The sequence below is a fragment of the Ovis aries genome, chromosome 2 (assembly GCF_016772045.2).
Source record: "Ovis aries strain OAR_USU_Benz2616 breed Rambouillet chromosome 2, ARS-UI_Ramb_v3.0, whole genome shotgun sequence".
Lineage (NCBI taxonomy): Eukaryota > Metazoa > Chordata > Mammalia > Artiodactyla > Bovidae > Ovis > Ovis aries.
This window is the reverse complement of record NC_056055.1, coordinates 61,798,744-61,813,695: the sequence shown is the minus strand read 5'-3', so window position 1 is coordinate 61,813,695 and position 14,952 is coordinate 61,798,744. Positions and strand designations below refer to the sequence as shown.

Genomic DNA, 14,952 nt, shown 5'->3' with positions numbered 1-14,952 from the left:
GATATCTCATTGTAGTTTTGATTTGCATTTCTCTAATAATGAGCGATGTTGAGCATCTTTTCATGTGTTTGTTAGCCATCCGTATGTCTTCTTTGGAGAAATGTCTGTTTAGGTCTTTACCCCACTTTTTCACTGGGTTGTTTGTTTTTCTGGTACTGAGTTGTATGAGCTACTTGTATATTTTAGAAATTAATCCTTTGTCAGTTGTTTCATTTGCTATTATTTTCTCCCATTCCTAGGGTTGTCTTTTCACCGTGCTTATAATTTCCTTTCCTATGCAAAAGCTTTTAAGTTTAATTAGGTCCCACTTGTTTACTTTTGTTTTTATTTCCATTACCCTAGGAGGTGGGTGATAGAGGATCTTGCTTTGATTAATGTCATCAAGTGTTCTGCCTCTGTTTTCCTCTAAGAGTTTTATAGTTTCTGTTCTTACATTTAGGTTTTTAATCCATTTTGTCTTCACATTTTTTTAATGGCAATAACAGAAGCAAAGAAACATTTTTTCCTTGACTGTAAGTATAATGTAAGCTCAATAACAGAAAGGTAAAATAATATGAATAACATAAAATCAAACCCATGTCTAATCCTAGTAAACAGATAACCACTTGAAAACTTAAAGTATCTCCTTGCAGTCTTTCCTTGATGCATTAGAATGAGATATTACATGTACAGTTTTGCATCTTATAGCCCAGGGAAACAAACAACTATAAGCAAGAGCCAGCAGGAACAAGAGAAGGCAGAGGCTGACCTGCAAAGATGTGAGATATTACAATTATCATACAAAACACACTATTTTCAGAGAAGTAAAGACTATTGAGAAAACATATGCAGAGAACAGAACATTCTTAAATGGCATGCTGCTGCTGCTGCTAAGTTGCTTCAGTTGTGTCCGACTCTGTGCGATCCCATAGACCGCAGCCCACCAGGCTCCCCCGTCCCTGGGATTCTAAAGGCAAGAACGCTGGAGTGGGTTGCCATTTCCTTCTCCAATGCATGAAAGTGAAAAGTGAAAGTCAAGTCACTCAGTCATATCCGACTCTTAGCGACCCCATGGACTGCAGCCTACCAGGCTCCTCCACCCATGGGATTTTCCAGGCAAGAGTACTGGAGTGGGGTGCTATTGCCTTCTCCGTCTTAAATGGCATAGCTAACCAAAAACATACAAACAAAATAATAAAAATAACCTCACACACACACACACAAAGTCCCCACCAAAGAGAAATGAAACAGATGTTAGACACAGTGAAAGAAAAAAATTGTGAATGGGAAGACAGGTCAGAATAAAGTGCCTAGAATGCAGGACAGACAGAACAAAACAAGAAAAAAAATAGCAAATTAAGCAAAGTGAAAGCTTTGTGAGTGAGAAGGTCTTCAGTACATTTGACTGCATTTCCAGAAGAAGAGAAAAAGAATGTGGGAGAGGAGGTATACATAGAAATAATAACTGTTATTATTTATTTTGATGCTGCGCTTGTCTCATATTGGCAAGTGGAGATCTGTTTTAAGCTAAGATTTTTCAGAACTGATGAAAAAATTTTTTACAGACTCAGGTAGCCCAACAAACTGTATAGTTTTTAAAAAGAACAATTCACACCTGCACATAATATTGAGCCTGAAAAAAACTACAAAGTGAAAATCTTAAAAAACAAGACTGATTACTCAAAGAAGCAACAATTAAAATAGCTGAATTCTAAACAACAAAAACAGAAGCTGCTGGAATGAAGTCTTAAATGTGCTGAAAGCTATATGCCACCTTTGTACTCCATACCTAGAGTCGCTATGGAACTAGAAGTATCAGCATAAACTCATGGTCTATAAACATGAACTCATGTTTATAGACATAGAAGGATACATACATATAATTATAAAAGGGCCTAGAAGCAACACCATGACACAGTGGGAGAATCCAGAATTTTGTTTCTACATACCATTCCCCATTAAAAAGAACCAGGAATCCTTGGAAAAACTGGCTGATCTCAGGCAGAAAAAGTGAAGATGAGCCCAGAATACCTAGTTATGCCAGAAAGAAGATGCTCAGACAATGGCAGGGATATGTCAAAAGGACACAGGAGCCAGCTTGAAGGAGATCCCATTTTACTGAATCTGGGATAAGTTGATTTAAATCATTTATATGCTTAAGGTTCTAAAAGTTCCAGTTAAGAGACAGTGATTATTAGACTAGATGAAGTGAAGTGGAAGCCACTCATATGTGTAAAACTCTTTGTGACCCCAGGGACTATAAAGTCCATGGAATTTTCCAGGTCAGAATACTAGAGTGGGTAGCCGTTCCCTTCTCCAGGGGATCTTCCCAACCCAGGGATTGAACCCAGGTCTCCCTCATTGCAGGTGGATTCTTTACCAGCTGAGTCACCAGGGAAGCAAAATTTAACTATATGTTGTATATAAGAGATGCATCTAAAACATAAAGATACAGAAAGGATTTAAGGGAAAAAGATCCACCATACAATTATTTAAAAGCTCAGTAACTATATTAATATGCCCACTTAAAGAAACATGGTTTACATCCATGCAAAACAGACAGCTGGTACCCAAACCCCAGCAAAAAGCTTTATAGGCAGGGTAGGGAGGTGTTGTGGGTAGAAGTAGGGTAACTGGTGGTCACGGTCCAATCATTCCAATGCAGACTTTTAATTGATCCTCTTCTGTCCTATATTTCATCCTCACTCTATTAGGCCATGCTTTCATAAATTCTGCTCCTTTTCCATTCACTTTTTCCAGTGAATTAAACTTCTGGTCTCCTGGCTGAGCATGGTCTGGAAATGCACATAAGGTGGGTGTCTTGGAGGAGGTCAGCTATTCCCTACATATAGACTTTCAATTTATGTTTGTTTCATTTGGTGTCTCATTTTCTACGGTTATTCCAGGTAAACTGGCTGTATTCACATTGGTTTCTTTGCAAAACTTATCCACCTACCCTATCTTCTGAAATATTGTTACATTCTTTTGTCCCCTGATGACATCCTGCCATTCTTTATCCATGTTTATAACTTTTTATGAACTATTAACATGATCTCAATGAGGAACTAATGTATGTCCAATGTGTCCAATCATCTACCTTTCATAGGCAATCTCTCACGTTTTTAAAAATTCTGTAGCTTTACAGTGCTTTAAACTCTAATAGGCTCCATTTCTCATTACAAAGATCTCCTTTGGTACTTTAACTTGTTAATTCTTCCAGATGAAGGTAGATTCACTTTGGTAACTGCCTGCCTTCCACTATCCAACTATGTATCAGGGCAAGTGTACACACACAGACACATACACAAACACACTTCTGCACCCCACTAAATTACATATAAACGCATTTAAGGGGTACTAGTCACCATGAAAAATCGATAAACAGGATGCATAGGCATTTTTTCTGCATTTTGCAAAATCAGAGCCTTTCCCAAAGAATGTATGCATACATAACAGTTCCCTTGAAAAGCTCACTAGTTCTCCCAAACCTGGAAAACATTCAAGTGAGTACTTTAAACACCCCTCAGAGCATTTTATAAGTTAATAATATTCCCAACTCTAATTTCATACACTGTGGCAAATTTTTCATAATTTAACTTCCAATATAACTTTTTAGTATTCCAGAATGGCTAGTGGGCATATTTCTCATTACATATGAATATACTGACATTCTGGTCTATATAAGCATCAGTTCAGTTCAGTTCAGTTGCTCAGTCATGTCCGACTCTTTGCAACCCCATGAACTGCAGCACGCCAGGCTTCCCTGTCCATCACCAACTCCCAGAGTTTACACAAACTCATGTCCATTGAGTCGGTGATGCCATCCAACGATCTCATCCTCTGTCGTCCCCTTCTCATCCTGCCCTCAATATTTCCCACCATCAGGGTCTTTCAAATGAGTCAGTTCTGTGCATTAGGTGGCCAAAGTATTGGAGTTTCAGCTTCAGCCCTTCCAATGAATATTCAGGCAGGACTGATTTCCTTTAGGATGGATTGGTTGGATCTCCTTGCAGTCCAAGGGACTCTCAGGAGTCTTCTCCATCACCACAGTTCAAAAGCATCAATTCTTCGGCGCTCAGCTTTCTTTGTAGTCCAACATTCACATCCATACATGACCACTGGAAAAATCATAGCCTTGACTAGATGGACCTTTGTTGGCAAAGTAATGTCTCTGCTTTTTAATATGCTGTGTAGGTTGGTCATAACTTTTCTTCCAAGGAGTAAGCATCTTTTAATTTCATGGCTGCAGTCACCATCTGCAGTGATTTTGGAGCCCGAAAAAATAAAGTCTGTCACTGTTTCCACATCTATTTGCCATGAAGTGATGGGACTAGATGCCATGACCTTAGTTTTCTGAATGTTGAGCTTTAAGCCAACTTTTTCACTCTCTTCTTTCACTTTCATCTAGAGGCTCTTTTGTTCTTCACTTTCTGCCGTAAAGGTGGTGTCATCTGCATAAGTTAGACTGAAACTGTCCCCAAGGGGCTAGGGACACATTCTCAGTTTACAGATGAAACTAATTTTCCAAGTCCACATGACTGAAGCCCAAACCACAGGAATGTTATGAATTTACCAATGTAAATGCCATTTTATCATGTCTCTTAGCAGCCAGTCAATCTTCTGTGGCATCTGAAAATTACTTTCATCCTTATTTCAAATTCTAAAACAATACATCCATTCATACACATAACAGTTAACTCCAAGTAAGGAAGAAGCACTAGATTCCTACCCTTGTGAAACTTAGAAACTAGTAGAGGAAACAAAATGATGAGTGACTACACCACAATGCATTAAACGCTGACACACTTGTCAGATATAAAAGAGAAATAACATAATATTTAACCCAATATGAAAGGATCTCCTGAGCAGAGTGTTAAAGAGCACACATAGGGAAGAGCCAAATGAAAATCGAGAGGAAAGAGAAAGGGTTTTCTAGGTCAGAAGACTAGTACCTGAGGTCAGGACAAGGAATGGCAGTCAAAACAAAACAAAACAAAAAAATGAAGCTGAGACACAAGACAGAAGAGAGATCACAAAAGGCACTGTACACATCCAGAAGGGTTTAGGTTACCAACAAAGCTAGACTTTTATGCAGGAGAGATCTGATAAGAATAGGTTTGCACATTGGGAAGATCACTCTGGTGGCAAATGGAGAAATAAAAGGAGTGTAAAGTGTTGAATATAACTTACAAGTACTGAGGTTGAGAAACCCTGGGTCAAAAAAAGATACAAGATCCATTAAGGAGTTTTAGGAGGTAAAACTTACAGACTGACTAGATGCAGATGGAGAAGAAGAGAGGTTAAAGGCCTATACCAGTTTTCTGGTTGGGGAAATGTGAGTAGATGATGGAACAGAAAAGGCAAGGGGAAAGCATGGGCATCACTTCCTCCAGACACATGCATTAGGAAGCATCTGTGGTGCATCCAAGTTGGACACACTGGCTTGGAGCATAAGAGAAACTCCCTGGTAAGAAGAGTGGAAGCCCTCTTCTTAACTGATATCCTGTTAACAAACATGCTGAATTAACTGTGATGCCAATGACAGACCACAGGCCACACCTCAGCACATTTACTCTTATCAAGCAGTATACTTACCAAGGGCCACATGTATTTGCTCCAGGCAGTTGTAACTGTTGTTATTATATAATTAATAAAATATTAATAAACAATACATGTTCAAAAAGAAAAGTTGTTCCTATGAAAGTTAAGTCAAATGCTCTGGAAATACACAAAACCTTATATAACTCAATAACTGATATGAAAAATTTTAGACACATAAACACACAGTCAGAATAAAGGTAAGTTATAGACTGACCCAGTGCAAGCCTGCAGAGGTAGCTGATTAGGCAGTCAAGGGGTTGGATCTGGGCTGTCAGCCCATCTGCCATATATAAACGCCACAACTTTTCTGCTAGTTACTTAACCCAAGATTCAGTTTCCTCAACTATACAGTAAACTCCATTTCAACATATGGTTGTTCTGAGACTACACAGGTATTTTTTTAAGTGGCCAACATTATGCCTAACCACAGGAAGCAAATACCCAGTTGGTAATGCTATCTTTCAGTCATCCCTTCAGAAAAGGAGTACTTTTCTTTTAAGGAAGACTCAAAGTTTGAGATACTTGCTTCATATCATGGCTATATATTACGCTGCTCTCATCTGTCCTATGGACTTCTAAAAAGAAGTTTGGAAAAGACCTACTATGACCTGGAGGCTTAAACCTACTGACTACATGTCTGGTAAGCTAAATCATTAAAGAGAGCAAGTAACAGAACCTACCAACAGAACTACACCAATACTGAAGACCAAGGACTCAATATTTACTTGACTTTTATGTATGTAGTCTTTCTTAATAAGGATTATCTATCTTACTAAAAAAGAAAAGTATGTTTACCTTTAGTATCATTATTTGCCCTTAATTTTAAAGGAACAGGATAAAATGTGCAATTTCCCTTAGGCTCCAGATGGAAAGGATCATGTCATATTCATCATTTGATTTCTAGCAACCAGCAATAGGATGCAGTAAAAAGGTTTTTGCATAAATGAAATTATATTTCTACTCTTTCTTAAATTTAAATGAGATACATAAGTTATCATACCTGCTCTTTCCCCATAATATATATACTGGGGAGGAGGATTTCATGGGAGAGATTAAGTGCTTCCCCTCAAATGTTTCATTACAGAAATTTTAAAAGACCACTCTCTCCTGAACAGAAGTGCTGTTTCTCCATGGAGTGGCGAACTGGGAAGATGAGGGATGATTATCATTGAATTAATAATTAGTACCTCTGTGGGCTTCCCTTGTAGCTCAGTCAGTAAAGAACCTGCCTGCAATGCAGGAGACCTAGGTTCGACTCCTGAGTCAGGAAGATCCCCTGGAGAAGGAAACGGCAGCCTACTCTAGTATTTTTGCCTGGAGAATACCATGGACAGAGGAGCCTGGTGGGCTACAGTCCAGGGGTCGCAAGAGTTGGACATGACTTAGTAACTAAACCACCACCACCTCTTTGAAATTATGGCTGCTATGAGACTGACCTAGTATGAATATATGACTTTTGGGGGTTCCACTGCTTTTGGAGGGACTAGCTATGATTGAAGGAACTGCACTACAACTAGAATGCAATCTAAAGGAAACCACGGAGGTTTTAAAACATGTACAACATTGCAAGAGAGTTCCCTTTTCTCCACACTCTTTCCAGCATTTATTGTTTACAGATATTTTGGTGACGGCCATTCTGACCAGTCTGAAGTTGATACTTCATTGTAGTTTTGATTTTCATTTCTAATAATAAGTGATGTTGAGCATCTTTTAATGTGTTTATTAGCCATCTGTATGTCTTTGGAGAAATGTCTGCACTGTTGGTGGGAATGTAAATTGATACAGCTATTATAGAGAACAGTATGGAGATTCTTTAAAAAAGCGAGGAATAAAAATATCATACAATGCCAACAATCCCACTATGGTTCCAAAACCATAATTGGAAAAGATACATGTACCCCCCTATGTTCACTGCAGCATTATTTATAAGAGCTAGGATATGGAGGCAACCTAGATGTCCACTGACTGATGAATGGATAAAGAAGTTGTGATACATATATAATGGAATATTTACTCAGCCATAAAAAAATGCATTGAGTAAATTCTGATGAAGTAAATGAACCTAGAGCCTGTTATACAGAGTGAAGTAAGTCAGAAAGAAGAAAACAAATACTGTATATCAACGCGTGTATATGGAGTCTGGAAAGATAGTACTGATGAACCTATCTGCAGGACCACAGTGGAGACACAGACATAGTGAGCAGACTTGTGGACACAGTGGAGGAGGGAGAGGGTGGGACGAATTAAGAGTAGCATGGAAAAATATACATTGCCACATGTAAAATGGATAGCCAGTGACAATCTGCTGTATGATGAAGGGAGGTCAAACCTGGTGCTCTGTGACAACATAGAGAGGTGGAATGGGGTGGAGATGGAAGAGAGGTTTAGGAGGAAGGGGACATATGTGACATATGGCTGATTCATGTTGATGTATGGCAGAAACCAACACAATATTATACAGCAATTATCCTCCAATTAAAAATATATTATTTAAAAAACCAAACGTACCACATAATGACAACTTTTGTGAATATTTAGTACTGTGTGTGAAGTTACCAAATGCAGAACAGCTATAAAGTACTCAGATTAATGTATAAGTTCTAATAAATACTGAGGAACTTACCTAGATTTATCCAAATTCCACCTGGCTTGAGTATTTTCCATATTGTATCAATATAATCAATTACATTGTGAGCTGTGTCTATGAAGAAACAGGTAGCAATACAGTCCCAGGTATCTATTTAAGGAAAATCAAATTACTACATGTTATGCTATTTTGCCTTTTCATGAATTCCATAAATGAATCAGTTACCTCTTTACAGATACGAATATTTAACTGCAGAGGTATAGAAGCTAAACTCTTCCAATCAAATACCATAATCTAGGCAACCAAATAATCATTTACAAAATATGTCATCATTCATAAAAGCTTTTATTGCTAATTTGATAACGTAACCAATTTGGAAATCATTTTTGATAACCTATATCACTATATCTGCACCAAGTCATATTTATGAGTTTTGTTTATAATCTTTTCAATTTTTAGCTTTAATTATGATGACTAACACAAATTTTAACAATTAAAAATTTTTTTAAATTTAAAAGTAAAATCAGTTGCAATGAAATAAAGTCATTTTAAGTTGTGATTTAAACCAGTGTTAACTACTAATTCTGCAAGGTTTCAAAAAAGACTGAATGCATCTGCTTCCAACTGAGAAATGAATGGTATCAAAATACATAAGCATCCACCAGTACTTGGGGGAACTGTCAGTTAAAAAGAGGGATGGGACAGTCAGCAGCAGAGGGTGAAAAGCGAACAGAGAACAGTTTGCCTTCTGGAGGCTGTGGCTTGGCACAGAGACAGAGGAGACTGCACTGAAAGTGGCTGTCTGTACAGATAAGGCACTTCATCCAACCACGGATCACCTTCCCCACCTCCTCTCTCAAACCGTGCTCCAGAAGAATCATTTTTACATGCCGAAGCAATGTTTTTCATTATTTCACTTCTATTTTGAGACCTGCTCCCTAACTTATCCTAACATCATCTCTCTCCTTGTACTTTCAGTGCAGGATCTCCCAGTGTCAGCATTCAGGGAAAAACAATAACTTCGCTAACTTGTTACTGTCCTGCTCTAATCACTCCAAGGCCTCCCATTCCTCTTCGAGTACAATTTGAAGTCTTAGCTATGGCCTACAAGTCTGTCTCACCAAACCCTCTCTAACCTCATCTCCCATCACCCGCCCCTGCTCACCACATCCCGGCCAAACGGATCCTCTAGCTCTTCAGGAGCAGAACAAGTGTCTTTCACCCCCAGAATCTTCCTTTCTTTGCCATTTCCTCTGTCTGCAACACTTTCCCCCCATATATCTGAATGACCTGCCTCTTCAGTCTCATGAGGTTCTCTGCTCAATTTTTAAGTTCCCCCCTTAGAAACACCTTCCTGGTAATTCCATATAAAACAGCAGACCCTCCCCAGTCAATCATTATCCCCTTTACCTGCCATATTTTTCTTCCTCACAATATTAATTTATTATTGCCTCTCTCCAAACTAGAATATGGGTTCCCTGTGAATAGGAACTTTGTTTTGCTCATTGCTGTCTCCACAGGACCTGGAATATACCTTCTACTTAGCAGGTGGCTCAACAAATACCTATTAAACAAACTTGCTGACCCCTCAGCCTTCTTATTTCTTTTTATTGCCAAGCCTCTCTCCTCTTTCCCCATTATCATCTCCCTTTCTCTAATGACTAGCTCAAGTTTCTTCTACATTTTGCCAGGCTGAAGTCCAAACTTCATAGATTATAAAGGGCCTCCACAATCTGGAACCAACCTACTTCTCTAGCCTCATCATCCATTAAATCCCCCAGAGTCCTTTTTCCTTGCAGCCAGGCTGTTCTACCATCCCTGGTTACCTTACTCAATCATATCTTTGTACCTCTGAATGCCATTCCTCCCTATTCAAGTCACTGTCTAAACAACAGCTCACTTGTCATACTAACCTACTTTCATTTTTACTGTATTCATTACTCAACCTTGGTTTACATGTTGTCTTATATTAACAGATCCAACAGATTATAAATTTCTCAACTGCAGATCCCATATTTCTTTATAGTTCCCATGACTGTCTTATACATAACTCTGAAAATATTCTATTGATAAACTGTCACTGAAGTATACCTTAAATTCTACCATCAAAATGAATGACAACTTTGGCTCAGTACAAAATTAGCTCATTAAGTTTAGAATAAAGGATGTGATTTTTAAATGCTTGCTTTGGACTTACTGCATTCTGAGTATATCTCCTGAAAATCTCCTGCTGTCATGGAAAAGTTAGAACCGGGAGGAAGACTGTGGGGGTCAACATCAGGGAAAAAGATGGGTCGAATCTGATCAGCTGACCTTCGGTTATTGCTAAACTGATGAATCCAGGGATAAAGCTTATATTTATTAATTTCAGAACATCTGTAAAATATGAGCATAAAATTCAGTGTTAAGTAAATATTTTACCAAGAAAATCTACTTTAAATACCAAAATTTATAATCGGATTGAGGATTTACTTATATAATTAAATACTGAAAAGTGTTACCACTATACTCTACCCAATTATCTGAAACTCCACATATGCATGTAGATGAGTAACCAATCATGGATTAAAAGACAGAAACAAAATTAAGGTAAATTCAGATATATAAATGTGCTGTTCATTCAAATTTTTAAACATATACTGCCAAAACTCAAGCCCAAGTAAAAAACAGTCTAAGTATTTTTTTTTCCAAAAAATGGTATGAGTTTTGTTACCTAATTATTTTTTTTGTAACACTCTCCTTATTACCTTTTCCCTATCTCCTAACTCACACTGCTACCAAGACAACGTATTGTTTAAATGAGGCAGCTATTTATTTTTTCTCTAACACACCTCTTCTGGATTTAAAGACACTTCTCCACTACTTTATAAATGAGGCCACAGAAGTTCTGAGAAATCTTTCCAACTCAGTTATGTGGAGTCATTTTATGTGAATCATTCTATGAGAATTTGATTAAGTAAAAAAAATGTGATTACTACATGAAAATCTTATTCCACTAAAGAAACAAAGGGGTGAAGATGTTTAAGGAACAATAAGAAAATACTCCTTCCTGGACAATACTTAGCCCTAAATTCTGCAGAGAAATCATTTCAGTGTCATGAATACCCAATCACTTTTTAAAACATCCCTTACCCATCCTGTTCAACATTCTGTTAACTAGGCAACTAATTAAAGTAGTAACAGTATAAGCAATTTAATTTTAATACAAGAAACACTTATGATATGTACCATAATTAAACACTATGCACTTCTCTTCAAATTCAGAATTTTTCAAAAATAGGGTAAGTCAATCCAATTCTGAGAAATTACTGTTTCTAGCAAAAAGTAAATTAAATACCTGTTGAGTACAAAGTTGGAAGAAAAAAGCATAAAAAAACTCCATTCATTTCCTTGACAAGCATAACCTAGCATAGCTATTTCCCAGGCCAGTCTTCCTAGTCCAGCACCAGGTACCAGAATATTTACTTTAGAAGGATCCCTGAAATGAAATAAGGCAATTATGTCCAAACTCCTCAAAGGAAAGGGGAGAAAAAAAAAGACAAAATCCATATTAACAATTAAAAACTTAAGATATTTAATAAGAATAAGCTCACTCAACGCTCTGGCTTCTTAAATTTGAGAAATACTTCTAAATATCAATGAGAAATAAGCATATAGGGAATTATCAAATGTTAACAGACTAGGGTTTTATCCCCAAAGTATGATTTTTCAGAAGATAAACTGCCTTCTATCTAAGACTTATGAAGGTACTCCTAGCTATCACCTGTCTTCGCAAGACAAATCATTCCAAAGGAATCTCTGTACATACGAAGAAACCAAACACAATTATTTCAGCACATGAAACAGTAAAAACAAAACTTTATTTCTAAATTCTGTTTCTAATACAATGGTTTACATAGCCAAATCAAGTACAAGCAGATTTTAATGTGTCAGGTCTCTCTTTAAAATCTGATATATTTCAGTTGGCAAAAGAATTTGGAGCTGGGATATTCTTATAAGGAAGATAGGGAACTGCTTTCTAATTGAGCATTGCTGTTGTTGTGGTTAAGTTGCTCAGTTCTAACTCTCTGTAAGCCCATGGACTGCAGCCTGCCAGGCTCCTGTGTCCATGAGATATCCCAGGCAAGAATACTGGAGTGGGTTGCCATTTCCTTTTTCATTAATTGAACGTATATAATGGCAAACATATCACACCATGCCATAGGTTTGCAACCAAACTGTTCTCCACTTATGACCATTACCTTACCATCACAAATTTCCTTTGCTATTACATCTGCCATTCTACTTTCAGATCACTAAAAAGCCTTAGCAAAGCAAAGACCTTTCAGGACTTCTGGCTCAATATAATCTTAAGGAAATTAAAATGGTATTCTTGTGGAAAACCAAAGAAAAAAGTATATAATCAGCTGTTATCACGTCAACTAAAAAGGAATTTTACTATTGTCTGTATTCCCCAAATTTAGCTCATAAAACAAACCCAATTTCCAAATCTACTCCCATGAACACTTCTTTAAACTGTATGGTCTTTAAGTCTGATGTGAGGCAAACAGCAATAGGACTTTTTACTAGTAGCTCATATGATAACCTTTAGCATTCCGCACTTTGAAAACAAACAAACACAACTATGGGGCTTTTGAAAATTCAGTCTACAAATATAGTAACAAGAGGATTCGTATAGGGTCCTTCAAGCGTAGATATATATGGAACATATATTTGTATAAAAACCTCAACGAAGTCTATTTAGCCTGTTTCACTGCTAAATTTTATATACAGAATAAGGCATACACTGAAATTTGTTAAAAAATGATTTCTGACAAATAGGCTTATTGTGATTAGTAAGATATTCTTTAATACTTGACATGGGCAAACTAAAACCAAGGTGCCTTATAAAAGTTTTCACTAAAATAGAATGTTGCCTTTTCATTCCAAATTATATACAATATGTCTATGTGTATGAACACTCTGATTTTTAATAAAGAAAATGGGAACATCTCATTTGGTTCATGCCTACCTATATTGGTTATCTAACATGAACACACATATTTTTAACACTAGATTCTGAAAAACTCCTATCTGTAGGACACCATGCTGGCCCTTGTATAAAGGACCCATCATCATTTTCTACTTCCTTCTAGACCCACCAAAACATTTACTCTCTAGAACTACCTCTTTTCTCAGTTTCTATTTGTCCAATCAAAAACATGCATTTTCTCCAAGTGGCTCTGTTCAGCAATTTTTTAAAAAATCAAGGTAATGCAACAGAAAATATAAAGGATTTGGAAGTAAATTCATAGAGTATTTAAATCTTTATCCAAATAATCAATAATAATCAATTTCTAAAAAAGTAAAAGACTACCACGCAGAAATTAGAAATCATGCCAACCTTCAGGGAAAGTAGTATTAATAACAATACTAATATTTATTTTGTTCACTTAAAGTTAGCTTTTTGACAGCTATTATTAAATACTCCTGAACTAATCAAGCTTATAGAACTCTATTCCTACCTTGTGGCAGAAAGTTTCTAAATAGAACTGCTATTAAAAGGCTGTCCTAAAGCCACAGAATAAAGAATACAGCGAGCCTTACCTTAAGAGTTAAGAGAGATTACTTTAGATCTATCAATTATTTGTATTAAGAAAAAAAAAAGATTTCAGCAGACATACTAAAGAAAACACATTATAAAACAAAGGACTGAAAAACTGATTAAGAATCAAGCAATGAATGGGAGAATTTTTCCCCAAACCTCTGCTCTTAGAATTTTTTTTTTTTTCTATTTGGTATTCATATAAAGGATATTAACAGCATACAAGAAAAGGTCTCTGATCACAATGTATATAAAACAAAGGCTTTCTAAAAGGCATTTTCTACTGAGTCTTTATGAAGTCTAGGGCATTTTCTATGAAAATAAGAGAAATATAAATCTAAGTTTAGACCTTTTTGGTGAGCTGACTTTTTAAACTTAGAAAACCAGGAGCCATATAATTAATATGTGCCTCAGTAATCAAGTGTTGCTGGCTTGAGATTCTTAGCAAAAACCAGGCAAGTAAACAAGTGCATGTAGTTATTAGGCTGGACTATGGATGAGCAATCTTTTTTGCCTTTTCATGCTGTTCATGGGGTTCTCAAGGCAAGAATACTGAGGTGGTTTGTCATTGCCTCCTCCAGTGCCACTCCCTTCTCCAGTGATGCTAGGAAAGTTTGAAGGCAGGAGGAGAAGGGGACAATAGAGGATGAGATGTTTGGTTGGCATCACCAACTCAGTGGACATGAATTTGAGTAGGGTCTGGGAGGTGGTGATGGACAGGGAAGCCTGGTGTGCTGCAGTCCATGGGGCCACAGAGTCGGACACAACTGAGGAACTGAACTGAACTGATGGATAAGCAATATATTTACTACAAATGTAACACCCCTGATAATAGTGGGAAACTTCTAATGCTTTTCTAGACAAGCAAGAACAAAGAGTACAGAGAGCACTTGCGGGTTTGAAGAGGCCATGATTGTACCATGGTTCGCCATGTTTATACCAACCTTTGCTCTCCAGCTATTTTACCATCAGTAAACGCGGTTCTTGGGAGAAGTTTCCTTTATTGTATAGAGAATAATTTTTGCATAGCATCTGCAAATAAGCGAATTCCAACACACAAAATACTTTTTCTTGGTGTGTCAGCATGATGACACTTAGCTGACCCCTGGTGGTAAGTGTATGTACAACTTTCAAGCATCAGAAGAGTTTGGTTCTATTACAATCACAATTCACATGGTAGAAGCCACTACCCACATGTGGC

General features: G+C 37.1%; 1 protein-coding gene across 5 annotated transcripts in view; it reads right to left on the bottom strand.

Moving 5' to 3' along the window:
- Positions 1–14,952, bottom strand: part of CARNMT1 (carnosine N-methyltransferase 1) — a 39,003-nt gene that overhangs the window by 7,053 nt on the left and 16,998 nt on the right. For all 5 annotated transcript variants that reach the window (XM_027964491.2, XM_060409356.1, XM_060409357.1 and 2 more), the window contains 3 exons: positions 11,505–11,645; positions 10,365–10,543; positions 8,204–8,317 (listed from right to left, as the gene is read on the bottom strand). In XM_027964491.2, coding sequence (XP_027820292.2) covers positions 8,204–8,317; positions 10,365–10,543; positions 11,505–11,645 — 434 coding nt within the window. The remainder of the gene's footprint in view (positions 1–8,203; positions 8,318–10,364; positions 10,544–11,504; positions 11,646–14,952) is intronic.